The 16,342-nt window shown below is 45.0% G+C and overlaps 1 protein-coding gene across 2 annotated transcripts in view; it reads right to left on the bottom strand.

Annotated features, from left to right (window-relative positions):
* Positions 1–16,342, bottom strand: part of RAP1GDS1 (Rap1 GTPase-GDP dissociation stimulator 1) — a 625,331-nt gene that overhangs the window by 77,876 nt on the left and 531,113 nt on the right. For both annotated transcript variants that reach the window (XM_069238277.1, XM_069238286.1), the window contains one exon: positions 342–473. In XM_069238277.1, coding sequence (XP_069094378.1) covers positions 342–473 — 132 coding nt within the window. The remainder of the gene's footprint in view (positions 1–341; positions 474–16,342) is intronic.

Raw genomic sequence — 16,342 nt, 5'->3', positions numbered from 1 at the left:
CCATCCTTAGTAAGACGGCCTGATTGCCTCCTTTGCTAGAGAAGAGCGCCTCATAATAGCAGCGGTATGTGGTGGAAGAACTAAACTTTACTTAAAACTTGGACCATAATTACAAGACAAAAACACACCTTTTCTTATTTTTTACTTTTTATTTATATTTTTCCCAAAAATAATCCCATCCCACAAAAAATGTCAACAAATAAGAGTCATGTCATCAAAATTACAAATGAAGTTATATTCGAATATAACCCGACTCTCAAATGTACTGTACTTTTTAACTGTGACAAATAACGATCAAACACAAATAAATAAAAACAAGTAAAAGTCTAGAGTGTTCTTACCATTTCTGGCAAAATTTGCAATAGCCAATGCCCCTGCTAGCTGTAACTGATGGTTATTAGATGGAAGCCATGATAGCACCCTTTGAAAGACACTACCTTTCCCGCCATCAAACAACTTCTGCATCGATTCATCTAGAAGAAAAGCAGGAAAGGTACATCAATGTATCATGTGCACGTAGAGTGATTTTTACATGAACAGCAACACCATAAAAATTACTGAAGGCCTTAACGAGAGAAGAAAAAGTCAGTATTCACAAATAAAACATATTTTTAAATTCTAGGTTTACCGAGCCTAAAATGTACTATGTACTTATACAAAATGGGCCTTAATACAGAGTAAGGAAAAATGAAGTGAAGTGGTAGCTCAATGCAGCAATGATACGAGAAGCTTGATATGTATGAGCATTAACCAAGATACTCTGGCAGCCGGAAAAGGAAAATGTTACTTACCCAGTAGCCATTTGTTCACGGCACGTAGCGCTGCAGATTCACATACTTTGCATAAGTCCACCATCTAGTGTTGGGTCCAGAGTGCTGCAAGTTGTTTTTGTTTGAAGCATCTTTTTTTTCTCACAAGATCGAGGGCCTTTCTCCTCTTGGCGATAGTGCGCAAGGGCATCGAGTCCTTTGTTGGATTGTTTTCCCGCAGATAGGTGAGGTAAGGAGTATATATATATACATATATATTTAGAGTAAGAAAAGAGATGTCCATGCAATGTATTTACATATACAAAACATATATAAGAATGCTACTACAATAGCCACAGGCTTCCAGGGAGGATGCATGTGAATCTACAGCCCTACATGCCACAAACAGATTTCTACTGGGTAAGTAACATCTTCAGTTCAATGGCATGTGTAGCTATTTATACACATGCTTTGCATAGACTGTAAACGGAGTCCCCTCCAATAAAGCTGTGGCTAGTCTGTAGGAGTTAGAGTGGCCTGAAACAGTGTCCTAAGCACAGCTTGACCAACATAAGCTTGTTGCCATGCTAAAACACCTACACAATAGTGTTTAGTAAATGTATGTGGTGCAGACCAAGCAGCAGCTTTGCAAATTTCAGCTATTAGAATGTTAACTAAATAAGCCATAGAGGCGCCCTTTTTTCTAGTGGAATGTGCCCTAGGAGTACTAGGCAAATTTATTTTAGCTTTAAGATAACAAGTTTGAATACACTTGACTATCCAACTAGCTATTTCATTTTTTGAAATGGAAATGCCTTTGTGAGGCGTGGAGAACGCTACAAAAAGCTGCTTGGATTTCCTCCATTATTTAGTTCTGTTAATATAATACATAAGAGCTCTCAACGTCAAGTGCGTGAAGATCTCTCTCTGCAACTGAGTTTGGTTGTGGGGAAAAAGGGTAACTCAATTGACTGATTTATATGAAATGGGGAAACTACTTTTGGAAGGAATTTTGGATTTGTCCAAAAAATTACTTTATCTTTACTTATCTGAAAAAATGGTTCTTTATAAGTTAGAGCCTGTATTTCATTTACACGCCTTAAAGAAGTGATAGCTACCAAGAAGGGTACCTTCTGTGAAAGGAACTGCAAAGAACAGGAACGCAAAGGCTCAAAAGGTGGACCCATGGGTCTAGTGAGGACAAAATTTAAGTTCCATGTTGGGGCTGGAGGAATCCTGGGTGGGATGACTCCTTTGAGACCTTCCATGAAGGCTTTATTAAATGGAATCCTGAATAAAGAGGTGTGTTGTCTGTTCTGGAAGTAAGTAGCTGTAGCTGCCAAAGGAAGTCTAATAGATGAATATGCTGTTTGCTTTTTGTAAATGTAACACATAAAAAACAATGACCTGAACTGAGGCTTTGAGTGGGTCAATGTGTTTAGGTTGACAGTAGCAAAAAAAAAAAGCTTCCATTTTGCAGCATACCACTGTCTAGTTGTAGGTTTCTGTGCTTCCCTAAGAATTTCCATACATTTGGAGGGGAGATTCAAGTAACCAGATTCTATGACCTCAGGAGCCATATCGCAAAATTGAGTGTTTTGGGATCTGGATGTATGATTTGACTGTGACTTTGAGTGAAAAGGTCCGGCCTGTAGGGGAGTTTCTTGTGAGAAACCACCGACAGATCCAGAAGATCCAAGGTTGACGTGCCAATGTGGGAGCTACAGGGATCATGTTGAGTGATGTTTGAATAATTTTGTGAACAAGAAATGGTATGAGTGGGAGAGGTGGAAAAGCGTAAGCAAATATTCTGACCAATTCTTCCCTAGAGCATTGCCCTTGGACTGAGGGTGTGTGTATCTTGACACAAAGATTCTGCATTTTGAATTTTCTGCAGTGGCAAAGAGGGCTATTTCTGGTGTCCCCCACCTTTGAAAGTACTGATGAAGTACTTGAGAGTGGAGTTCCCATTTGTGGACTTGTTGCTGCATCCTGCTGAGCAGATCTGCAAATTGGTTGTACATCCCTGGGAAATACCCTGCCACTAAGTGAATGTGGTGGTGAATTGCCCATTTCCAAATTGTTGGAGCAACTAGGGACAGCTGAGAAGACAGTGTCTCCCCATTTCTGCAAATAATACATGGCTGTCATGTTGTCGGTGCAGACTAGAACCGCTTTGTCGGAGAGTTGATGTAGAAAATCCTTGAGTGCTAGAAAGACTGCCTCTAACTCCTAATAGTTGATGTGCGAAGTTTGTTGAACTGGATTCCATATCCTTGAATTATAAGGTTGTTGAGATGCGATCCCCAACCTGTCTGTGATGCATCTGTAGTCAAAGTGATCTGAGGCAAAGGGTCTTGAAAGGGCCACCCCTTGGAAATGATGGTGGGATTCCACCATTGTAGAGAGCAGCCAGTCTTGCTGTCCAGCAACACTAGATACAGAAGATTACCCTGTCCCTGAGACCACTGACGATATAGACACTGCTGCAATGGGTGCATGTGTAGTCTGGCATGGGGAACAATGGCAATACATGACGCCATCATCCCTAATAACTGTATCATTGTTCTCACTGTGTAAGAGTGGTTTTGTTGTAGCTGTAAAAAGAAAAATCTGAAAGGTTTTAATTTGAGCAGGGTTTGGATATGCCAAAATAGTCTGAGTATTGAGGTCTACTCCCAAATAGGGTTGTATCTGTAGAGGTTGGAGGTGGGATTCGAGAAAGTTGATTGTGAACCCCAGATTGTCAAGAAGATCTACTGTGGATTGGGTATGACTTTGACAGTGTTGGATGGTACTGGCTTTGATGAGCCAATTAACCAAGTAGGGGAATGCATGTATGAGTTGTCTTCTTAGAAATGCTGCAGCCACTGCAAGACCTTTTGTGAAAACTCTCGGAGCGGTTGTCACCCCAAATGGCAAGACCTTGAATTCGTAGTGTTTGCCCGCAATTACAAATCTTAGATATTTGAGGTGTGCTGGGTGAATGGGAATGTAATTGTAATCGTATTTATATAGCTCTTACTACCCCTGACGAGGCGTCGAAGCGCTTTTCGATGAGTAGCACGCTACTCCGGAACCCAACAAGAATTAGTGATGGATTAGTATTGTTAAATAATGAGTACAGTTTTAGTATTATTATGAGTTAATTTGAGCCGTGGATATGAGAGTTTGTTAGTTAGACTGGAGTAATGGAGGGGTGGAGGAGGAAATAAATCCAGAGGTGTTAATTGGGAGTATATCCTTCATTTACTCAACCCAAAGGCTTGGGATGAGTAAAGGGGGTGGAGGGGGAAGAGTATGTGGAAGGGTTAGGGAGAGCATAGTAGCAGGGTGAGCTGAATGCAGGAGAATTTAGTTGGGTTGTGTGGGAGGTCACAGAGGTAGAGTGAGGTTTGGTGAGTTAGATGTGGAGGGAAGAGCTTAGGCAGAGATATTTAGGAGATGAACGTGGTAGAAGGGATTTGGGATGAGTCAGAGTGAGAATGGAGGATAGTTTGATAGAGACATGACATAAGAGTGATGAGTAGATAAGTGTGATAAGATGAGAGCAGGAATTCATAGATATCTAGTATAACAACCCAAAAAAACCAGGAGCCATGCAATGATCCACGAACATGCCAAGCACAGAAACAACATATACACATATATATATATATATATATAAACACACACACATATGCACATACAATACATAATTAGAATCATGGGTAAAAAAATACTTAGTCAGACAGGTTTAAAGAGTGTATGTGTATTTTATTGTTATGACATAGTAGCAATACATATTTTCCAAAGAAACTATAAATAAATAGAAATATACATATAATCTGAAAAAAATATTTATCCACATAGGCATATGCAGTTCATAGTTGTTTGAAAAAGGTGGTTATGAAGGAAAGAGCCAACTCTTGAGTTGTTTTCTGAAGACAAGAAAGTTATCTGTGGCTCCTATAGTTGGGGGTAATGAATTCCATAGTTTGGCTGCTTGGACGGAGAAGGATGTACCACCTATAGTCTTTTTCTTGTATGGTGGTGTTCTAAGGCGGGGTGCCAGTCTTGAGCGGAGGGTTCTTTGTTGGATGTATTAGGTCATTTTCTTTCTGATAAAAAAGCGGTCCTGTTCCATGTATACCTTTGTGGGTGATACAAAGCAGCTTGAAAGTGCATCTTCTGGCAATGGGTAACCAGTGTAGTGCTCTCAAGGCAGGGGAGATGTGGGCTTGCAGCTTTATATGCAGTAGTAGCCTGGCTGTGGAATTCTGGATACGTTGTAGTTTTTTCATAACAGATAGAGATGATCAATGGTAGAGGCTATTGGCATAATCCAGTTTGGATAGTACAAGTGAGATGGTAGCTTGCACCTTGTGTGGAAATCCGAGGTGGGGAAGATGCGTTGTAAAGTCTTTAAGGTGATGAAGCTTGTGCGTGCTAATTTGTCTACTTGGGCATTCATAGTTAACTTGGAATCCATGGTGATTCCTAGGTTTTTAACTTCCTTGGATAATTGAGGAGGTGGTCCGAGATCATCAGGCCAGACGCACAGAGGGTCATAACTTTTCCAGTCACCACATATGAGTATTTCTGTTTTGGAGGTATTTTAGTTTGAGATGGCTCCAGGTCATCCACTGATCAACGGCTCTGGGGCAACTGAAGATTTGTGAGTTTTCAATGTTTTTGGGGTCTTCTAATTTAAGTAGTATTTGTGTGTCATCTGCATAGTTGTAGCATGTGAGATGGAAATCATTGATCAGTTCTGGTAAAGATATCATGTAGATGTTTGTAACGGGAGTGCCGCCGAACGCAGCTCCCAAACACCTGTCGGGGGAGGAACACAATGGCCCGGGGGCACGAGAGGAAACCTCCCTGCCATGACGTATGACGCTGAGGGCGTCATAAACATCAGAAGAGAAGACGGACGAGAGAGATCGGGAGAAAAGAAGGAGGAGCCGAGAACGCGGGGAAGCCGGAGTGAGGAGATCGCCATCGGAGCATCGGAAGAAGAGAAAGAGACCGCCGTGACTGGAGAGCCGACAACGGAAAGGGAAACCGCCATCACCAGGGGGCCGGAGGAAGAGAAGGACACCGTCGAGGTCGGAGAGTCGGTTGCAGCGAGGGGAAGCACCGCCATCCGAGTGCCCAGGACGGAGGAAGAGACCCAGAAGTCAGGACGCCTCGAAGGAAGGAGGAACCACTGGGCAACTCCCGGCCCAGACGAAGAGAAATCGGGAGATCACCCACGTGCCGGCCGCGCCCCGGGAGGGACGTGGCCCTCCCAGGTACGTCTATACCCTGCCTGGCAGACTCTGTCAGGCTGGCTGACAGGGAAAAGAGGGAGGGGGGGGGAAGAAAGGGAGGACGGGAAGACCTCGTGAAAGAAGGGGACTTACCAGAAAAGGAGAGGGGGACCTAAACTGCTTTAACCCACGGACAGGGACACCACCCGAGAAACCCTAAGAAAAGGAAGAGAAAGGGGTTTTTTTTTTAGAGTAAAAAGGAAATAAGGGCACAATACCACAGAGTGATACCCACCACCAGCACCAGCCCTACCTAGTCCACACCACCCTACTAACCCTGTTTGAACCCTTGTCTTACCCCTACTTTATTCACTTACCTGATTACTTTTATTTTTATTTTTCTTTTGGGAATACGGGAGATCGGAGGACGGAAAAACCAGACCGCCTCAAGACGGAACCAAGACACCACCAGAGACTGTAAAACCCAAGCAGGGTTTTGGGGAAATAGAAAATAGGGCTAATCTTGTGGAAAGAAACAAGAGAGAATTGGCCAACTTTAAATAAAACAGTTATTATTCCCTCAAATAGTGGTGCCAGTCGCATTCTTCCAATATCTTACATCATTCCGATAACGAACCCATTTACAGTGGTGTCAGAAGTGGGATATTGGAACAGGCGACAGGAGAACCCTAGAAAATGGAGGGGGTGCCCACAATGGCGGATATGATGCAGCAACTAGCTGAGGGGCAACGCCATCTGCAAATTGTATGGGAGGAGCAACAGAAGGCAGCCAAGGTGGAAAGGGAGGCTCTGCAAAACGCGCTTAAAAGTCAGGCTACTATCATGGCCAACAATCAGTTGGTACATGACAACGCGATAAAGACTTTGACGGATACCATTGCAGCAACTCGGGTACATCCAAATGTACCTAGTTCCGTTTTGCAGAGATATCAGGAAGGCGAAGACCCCGACGCCTTCTTTACTAACTTTGAACGCGTCGCCATTTCAGCCACCTGGCCGCAGGACAGATGGGGTCAATATATCGCTCCCTTATTAACCGGGACCCTCCAAGCAGCATATCAAGCGGTTAACCCGGGTGGGACAACACCCTATCCGGACATCAAGAAGAGCATCCTAGAAAGGGTCGGCTTTGATACAGAACACTATCGGGTTCGCTTCAGGAAGGCCAGGTGGGGCCCCTCTGAGAACCCTCGAGCTTTATATTTTAGGGTCAAAGATTTAGGTCTCAAATGGCTTGGACCCATAGGGACGAATAGGGAAGATGTTATTGAGGCCGTTCTCCTAGAACAATATCTAGACGCCCTACCCGCCAATACTCGCCATTGGATCAAGCAACACCCGAACCCCGACACGAATACTACCATTGAGCTGGCCTGTGCTTTCCACCGCTCCCTCGAATTCAAAACACCCCTTCCGCGGTTGTTACCTCAACCAGTTAGGCAAAACACGGGACAATCCGCAGCCTCGGGGAAAAGGCCGATAGAGGAACCGGGAAGGTTACGAGGGATAGAGAAGCCCTCTGGACAGCAGCCCCAGTGTTTTAGTTGTGGGGAATGGGGACACATTGCCCGATTTTGCCCGCTGAAGTCCGGCAAACCCGAACCCATGGAAATAGGGGTTACGAGAGGCCGGGTTTTCTACACGGGGGGGAAAGATACCCAATACAAAAAGATACTGTCTATTAATGGGAGGGACACACTAGCGCTCATCGACTCCGGATGTAGTCAGTCCGTAATCAGAGCGGATCTGATTGCCGAGCATACACTTGACCCAGGTTTCACAGTATCCATATGTTGTATTCACGGGGAAACAAGAGAATATCCCCTAATATGGACTACCCTTTTTTGGGAAGGAACAAATACCCCCATACGGCTGGGGGTAGTTGAACGGTTGGTGGAAGAGGCCATCATAGGAACAGACTTTAAAGACTTTCCGATCCTTTTGGACAGCACACAGAGCAAGAAAGACCTGGATGCCTGGTTGGGAAGCGCCCCTTTTTCTGAATTACCCATAACAGCCCCGGTGACCCGCTATAAACCCACTAAAAGAGAAAAACGAGAAGCCAGGAAGTCCTATAGAAGAGAGGATACAAACCACGACAGAGATAACGCACAGGTATTCGCCCTCGTTGGTCTTCCGCCCTTCCGATGTAGTCAAAGGGACGATCCCAGTTTGATCCACGCCTGGAGAAGTGCCAAACCTCGAACCATAGATGATAAGGGTCCCTCCTTTGTGATCAATAAAAATCTGTTATATCGAATCACCAGTAACGAGAGAGGGGAAAAGAAACAGTTACTGATTCCCGAACCCTATAGGCAGCAGGTGTTGCATCTAGCCCATAATCAGCCGGGGGGGGGGTCATTACGGGAGAGAAAAAACAGAGGAATACCTATTAAGGAAATTCTACTGGCCTGGGTTTTTTTCCCATATCAGAAAGTTCTGTCAGCAATGTCCTAGATGTCAGTTGATAGATCCCGGACCCAGGAAAAAAAAACCCCTACATCCTCTTCCCATTATTGACGTACCGTTCTCTAGAGTAGGAATGGATCTAGTCGGGCCCCTCCTACCGTCTTCCAAGGGATACCGTTACATTCTAGTATTGGTCGATTACGCCTCTAGGTATCCGGAAGCTATCCCCCTAACTAGTATTAGCACTAAAAGTGTCGCCAACGCCATGATAGGTTTCTTCTCACGAATAGGGTTTCCCCGAGAAATATTGACGGACCAAGGGACCCAGTTTATGTCCAACTTGATGGCTCAGATTTGCCAATTATTAGGGATACGACAGATAAGGACAGCGGTTTATCATCCCCAGACAGACGGACTAGTAGAAAGGTATAATCGCACCCTGAAAACCCTTCTGAGGAAAGCGATCTCCGAGTCAGGTAAAGATTGGGACAAGAAACTTCCCCTAGTGTTATATGCCGTCAGAACCCATGAACAAGCATCTACAGGACATAGTCCATTCGAACTGCTGTTTGGGCGACAGCCTAGGACCCTATTAGACATGGCAGCCGAGTTATGGGAGGAAGACGAAAGCGGGGAAAAACCTCTCCTAGAGTACACCAGTGAGTTAAAGTCCCGACTACAAACGATATGGGAAGATGTGAGAGGGCACATGGAAAAAGCTCAGGAGAAACAAAAGCGTTATTACGATAGGAACACTCAAATGAGATCTTTTGTAGAGGGAGACCAAGTATTAGTGCTTTTACCCAGTTCAGACAATAAACTTTTGGCAAAATGGCAAGGCCCATATAAAATAATAAAAGCAGTAACTCCGGTTACCTATAAACTACAACTCGCGACTAATCCCAACCGATTTCAAATCTTTCATGTTAACTTACTAAAAAGATGGGAGGAATCTCAAGTAGACCAAAATATAAACTGTTTAGTTAACACAGTAAAAGAGCTAGAAATAGGGTGGTGCCCCACAGACCCCCCCTCAAAGGGCGATATACCCCTCCGAAATGCGGAGTTAACAGTGCAACAGAACCAACAACTAAACCAACTCCTTAATGCGCACCCCCACGTGTTTTCCCCTGTTCCAGGTAAAACAGAGCTAATCCACCACCAGATTATAACCCAACCGGGTAAAATAATCCGGTTACGTCCCTATCGCATTCCCGAAGCGAGGAAGGTCATAGTTGAAGAGGAGGTAAAAAGGATGTTAGATTTGGATATTATAGAGCCGTCCCAAAGCCCCTGGTGCTCCCCGGTGGTGTTAGTGCCAAAACCGGACGGATCCATACGCTTTTGTATCGACTTTAGACAAATCAATGCCGTGTCACAATTTGATACGTATCCTCTTCCCAGGGTAGACGAACTTATAGAACGGCTCGGTAAAGCCAAATACATGTCTACCCTAGACCTAACAAAAGGATACTGGCAGATTCCTTTAGCTAAAGCCGATAAAGAAAAAACGGCGTTCTCCACCTCTTCCGGTCTATATCACTTTAAGGTACTCCCTTTTGGACTGCATGGAGCCCCCGCCACTTTTCAGAGACTCATCGATACTATATTACGACCACATACCAGATACGCGGCCGCCTATCTGGATGACATCGTTATTCATAGCGAAACCTGGGAAGACCATTTAAACCATGTAGGACAGATCTTTAAAGCACTGTCGGCGGCCGGATTGACCGCCAATCCTTCCAAGAGCCGACTGGCTTTCAATGAAATTCCCTATCTGGGTTATCATATTGGGAAGGGGAATATCAGGCCCCAAATGAGTAAAATAGAAGCCATTTTACGTATAAGCGCACCCACCACAAAGAAAGAGATCCGATCCTTCCTCGGACTAGTGGGGTATTATCGAAGATTCATACCCCACTACTCTACAGTGGCCGCCCCCCTCACTGACCTCTTGAGGAAGGGGCAACCCAAGAACATCACAAGTCTAACCATTCCACAATCACATAGCTACCGTACCTTGCAACGGTGCCTAACCACGCAACCCGTATTAAAATGCCCTGAATTCAGTCGTCCCTTCCATCTCCAAACGGATGCCTCGGACGTAGGCCTGGGTGCAGTACTGTTCCAAAAAGATGAAAATGAGATAAGCCATCCGGTGGTCTTCATTAGTCGTAAGCTATTTCCACGGGAACAGAACTATCCCATAATAGAGCGTGAGTGCCTGGCCATTAAATGGGCTGTTGAAAGCCTTCAATATTATCTCCTAGGGAGGTCCTTCCTTTTATATACCGACCACGCCCCTCTTACCTGGCTCTCGAGGTATAAGGACACCAACGTTCGCATTTTAAGATGGTTTATGGAGCTACAACCTTTCTCCTTCCAGGTTTGCCATCTCCCTGGAGACCTTATGGGACAAGCAGACTATTTGTCTCGATTTCCGGGACCTGGGGGGCTCGAACAGCCCCATCCAAGGGAGGGGATGTGTAACGGGAGTGCCGCCGAACGCAGCTCCCAAACACCTGTCGGGGGAGGAACACAATGGCCCGGGGGCACGAGAGGAAACCTCCCTGCCATGACGTATGACGCTGAGGGCGTCATAAACATCAGAAGAGAAGACGGACGAGAGAGATCGGGAGAAAAGAAGGAGGAGCCGAGAACGCGGGGAAGCCGGAGTGAGGAGATCGCCATCGGAGCATCGGAAGAAGAGAAAGAGACCGCCGTGACCGGAGAGCCGACAACGGAAAGGGAAACCGCCATCACCAGGGGGCCGGAGGAAGAGAAGGACACCGTCGAGGTCGGAGAGTCGGTTGCAGCGAGGGGAAGCACCGCCATCCGAGTGCCCAGGACGGAGGAAGAGACCCAGAAGTCAGGACGCCTCGAAGGAAGGAGGAACCACTGGGCAACTCCCGGCCCAGACGAAGAGAAATCGGGAGATCACCCACGTGCCGGCCGCGCCCCGGGAGGGACGTGGCCCTCCCAGGTACGTCTATACCCTGCCTGGCAGACTCTGTCAGGCTGGCTGACAGGGAAAAGAGGGAGGGGGGGGGAAGAAAGGGAGGACGGGAAGACCTCGTGAAAGAAGGGGACTTACCAGAAAAGGAGAGGGGGACCTAAACTGCTTTAACCCACGGACAGGGACACCACCCGAGAAACCCTAAGAAAAGGAAGAGAAAGGGGTTTTTTTTTGGAGTAAAAAGGAAATAAGGGCACAATACCACAGAGTGATACCCACCACCAGCACCAGCCCTACCTAGTCCACACCACCCTACTAACCCTGTTTGAACCCTTGTCTTACCCGTACTTTATTCACTTACCTGATTACTTTTATTTTTCTTTTTCTTTTGGGAATACGGGAGATCGGAGGACGGAAAAACCAGACCGCCTCAAGACGGAACCAAGACACCACCAGAGACTGTAAAACCCAAGCAGGGTTTTGGGGAAATAGAAAATAGGGCTAATCTTGTGGAAAGAAACAAGAGAGAATTGGCCAACTTTAAATAAAACAGTTATTATTCCCTCAAATAGTGGTGCCAGTCGCATTCTTCCAATATCTTACATCATTCCGATAACGAACCCATTTACAATGTTGAAAAGCAAAGGTGAGATGATTGACCCTTGGGGGACCTCTGCTTTTGTGAGGTAGGGTTCGGACGAGAAGGGGGGCGAGTGGATGATATTTGCTCTGTAGCAAATGTGGAAGTATGCATCCTTCAGATCTAGAGCTGTCATGAAGTCACCCTGTTCTAATAGGGGAGTGACATCTTGGAGAGAGACCATATGGAAATGCTCTGAGATAATGTATAGATTGAGTAGACTGAAATCTAGAATTGGCCTTAGTTACCCATCCTTCTTTGGTATGAGGAAGTATTGGGAATATACTCTTAGACCTTGTTGTGAGAGAAGAACTGGCTCTACAGCCCCTTTGAGAAAAAGGGATTGTACTGCTTCCTTTAGAAGAGCCAGTTGGTCTTATGAAGTCGGTGAGGGCGAGGGGGGGATATGTGGAGGGGTAGAAATGAGTTCTAGGCAGTGACCATGTCAGATAATTGATAGAACCCACTTGTCTGTGGTGATATTGGATCCTTGTTGGTAAAATTTTATTAATCTTCCCCCTACTGGGGCGGTGTCAGCCTGTGGAAGGTGTAAGTAGTCACTGGCGTGTATTAGAGGCGGATCCTCAAGAAGTAGATGCCTTACCTCTGCCTTTATTGTTTGCACCTCTATATGATCCTCTAAAGAAACCCCTATGGTAGAAATGGGTGCTTTGTTTAGTTTGTGAGGAGGAGGGTTCGTTAGATGAGGGTTTGAAACCTCCCCTGAATTGTTGGCGATGAAAATTACCCCTTTGTGGTGTAGTGAGTAGGGCCCCTTTTGCCTTTTCTGTTTCTGAATCCTTTTTGAGTTGCTCTATAGTGATGTCCACCTCCTGGCCAAACAGATGTTCTTTGTCAAAGGGCATATTTAGAACTGCATGTTTGATTTCAGGTTTAAAACCTGAATATCTGAGCCAAGCATGCCTTCTAAAGATGATACTGGTATTAATACCACGAGCACTGGTATCAGCTGCATCAGTGGCACATCTAATGGCATTATTTGAAATAGTTTGGCCCTCAGAAATAATTTCTTATCCTTTTGCAATGCTCCTAAGGAAGATATTGGAGGAGGTCTTCCACTTCATCCCAGTGAGGCCTATCATAGTGTGCCAGAAGTGCTTGTGAATTGGCAATACACCAATGATTGGCTGCTTGTGCAGCTACTCGTTTTCCTGTTGCATCTATTTTTTTTACTTTCTTGGTCACGGGGAGGTGCGTCTTCAGCTGATTGACTATTAGCACGTTTCTGTGCTGTAATGACAACAACAGTCAGGGGATATTTGTGACCAAATATATATAGGTCTGTAGTAGCTGCTTCATATTTTTTGTCAACTCTTGGAGTAAGGATTCTAGATCTAAACGTCTGTGGCATGTCTGAGCATCCCTGGTAGCATGGGCAGAAACTGACTTTCTTTATGGGTGGTAGTTAGTGTATTAAAAATAAAATCTTCCTCTATTGGGTCAGAATGCTTTTGTACATTACGATATGCAGCTGCCCTTGCTATGACCTGCAGATATGATGTTGTGTCTTCAGGAGGTGAAGGATGTGATTGGGGATTTGGTGGAGGAGTAAGAGGAAGGACATGAAAGTGTGGTGTAGAAGGCGGAGGGTGAATTGGAGCCTTGTCCTTGTCTCTGTAGACCTTTTTAGGCGGAGGAGCAGTGTCCAAAGCCTCCTGAAAAGTCAGGTTCCTCTCAATTGGGACAGGAGGAGAAGCAATAATTCGTCCTGTTCCCTTTTGAATATAGAGCTGGCACTGACGAGTGTCAATTATTTCAAGGACTGGCTCCACAGGTAATGCTGCTTCCAAAGAAAAACTCGAGTCTTTGGAAGGCAGGATTTTTGGTTCCGAAGCTTTTGGAGTGAAAGTCTTGTGTCAACTGGAAGTTGTCCGCTCCGAAGCAGATGTAGATGGTTTCTTGGTCGGAGCTGAAGAACTCAGATCGAAGATTTGGCTCGATCTCAAGGCTGATTGTGATGGTGTCGAGCCAGAAGTCGATGCCTAAGATGCTTTATTCTTGGCTACTTTCGGTGCCCAGCCCGAAGGTGGGGCACCCAAATGTAATTTTCTGATCCGACCATGGCCCAGAGGCAGTGGTGGACCAACAACCTGTTTTTGTGGCTTCTTTAGAGTCTTTGTGTCAGAGGTTGGGGCTGGTGTACTCACAAGGTGCGCTGAGGTGAGAGGCTGGCTTTCAATGTCTGATTTAACATCCAACTCCGAATCTTCTATGGAGAAAGCCTCTTTGTTGGCTATCTCCTCCTGCATGTGTTCTTCCCCAAAGTTATCAGGGGTGTCGTCCAGTGTCCTCAACGCCATCTCCAAACAACACTCTCTTTGCCCTGATCCAGGGACAAAAACAAGTTACACACCAAGTGTTGATTTGTGTGTGGGAATTTTGAATGGCATTGAGGGCAAAACCAAAATGGAGTGTGCTCCATCAGCCCTGCATTTCCGACACCACGTGGAGTATTAGGCCAGAAGTGGGCACTGGCACCCCCAAAGGGCAGTTAACTGCCCCGACATTGAAATTCGGGTTGAGTGCGCTAGAGAGTGAAAGTGCGATCGAAATACAATACAGTCGCTGAAAGAAAGACGGAAAAGAAGAGTTCGGAATAGATTGAGCTGAGGTATACCGGAGCAAGAAGCACACACGACTGAACCCAAAGATGGAGAGAAAACAATCTTACAAAGGACTCAATGTCCATGAGCACTATCACCGAGAGGCGGAGTCACTCAATCTTGTGACTCAAAACGATTCTTTGAACAAAAACAACTTGCAATGCTTCCGACCCAACACTAGATGGCAGACTTATGCAAAGCATGTGTATCAACAGCGACACATGCCATCGAACGTCAGGATTACAGACCTTTCCTCGTGCAAATAATAATACAAATGGTTTAGAAATTAGTCATGGTGTAAAATCTGTTTTATATTTAGGAATAATAATACAGCTATGATTTTTTTTTTTTTTTTTTTTTTTAAAGTGCACACTTTGGCTACTGGAAAATCAAAATAATCTATATTGACAATATTCATGTTCAACAACCTGCAGATTTCAAACAACCAGATACAAAACCAAACCCTATTGTAGAATCTAAGAAAAATAATAAAAGTACTAGAGATAAAGGCAAAAGTTTGAATGAACACACCTGAAAATGCATGGGAAGTGAAAAACAAATCTGAAGTACCCAAATTAGTCTATTTTAATAATTTGATACGTAAGCACATTATCGAAATGGAATGTCTAATAGATAACATCCATTTAAAATGCAAAGGGTTTCCACAGCTCCTTGCACTAGCCCCTAACCAGTGGCATAATGAAACTTAAGGGGCCCCCCTCTGCAAAATACCTGTAGGGGGGGCCCTCACCCCTGGACCTAGTCAACTCAGGGTCCTCCTCCGCATCAAAGAGGCCTTTTTACGCTACTGCCCCTAATGCTGGACACGTCTGATCTGCAATAACTAACGCTCTATCTTTTAAAAGCCTACAATAAATGCTGAACATTATAGTGGAACCCTCTAAGCATCATATCAGTCACTAACCCATGGTTCTCAAAAATATTTGTACCCTATTTTATACTGAACAGATGGACGGCTTCAAATCTCTCCCTGGCTCGCCCCTCACTATGATACCAAACACCACTTTCTATTCAAACACAGACACAAACACACACACATCACTTGTGCCTGCAAACCACCCCTGGCTTCAGTCTCTAATCCCACCCACCCATTGACCCACAAATGTTTTTAAACAAAAAAACGGTTAATTATTCTTAACTTTTTATTTTTTTAGCTAATTCATTAAAACTTCAAAAATCATTGGCAAAGACAGTAGGTCTTGTCTTAACTGACATTATGCTTTCTGCCCATTCTGAAGAGCACTGGGGAAAAAAGAGAGAACGGGAAAGGAGCAGTCTTGAAGCATTTGCATTTTTTTTTATGGGGCAGCAAGTGGCGGGTTTGGAGAACAGTGTAGTAGCAGGGTGTAGGAGAACTAGTCACTGCTACTAATGGGGAGGTAAGCAGGAAAAGAAGGGGAGCAACAGAGGAACCTGGGGGATAACACAGCAGAGCAGGACACAAAGAGATGGGCGAAGCAATGATCAGCTGGAAGTCTGTACGAATAAAACGGGGAGCGCTGGGGGCGGCAGTATGAAAGGGGAAGCAGCTCTCAGGGGGGAGGCAGACAGCAGGAAAACATATGCATGGAGAGCTGAAGGCTAACAAAAAAAAGTACTGGTATTGTGCACAACAGGTCTTTCAGCAAATTACGGTCAAAAGGGTCTGTAGGTAAGATCTAAAAATGGCATTTTATACATTAATA

Source organism: Pleurodeles waltl, chromosome 1_2 (genome assembly GCF_031143425.1).
Source record: "Pleurodeles waltl isolate 20211129_DDA chromosome 1_2, aPleWal1.hap1.20221129, whole genome shotgun sequence".
NCBI classification, from domain to species: domain Eukaryota; kingdom Metazoa; phylum Chordata; class Amphibia; order Caudata; family Salamandridae; genus Pleurodeles; species Pleurodeles waltl.
Note: the sequence above shows the minus strand (reverse complement) of the source record. Positions and strands in the feature narration are given on the sequence as shown.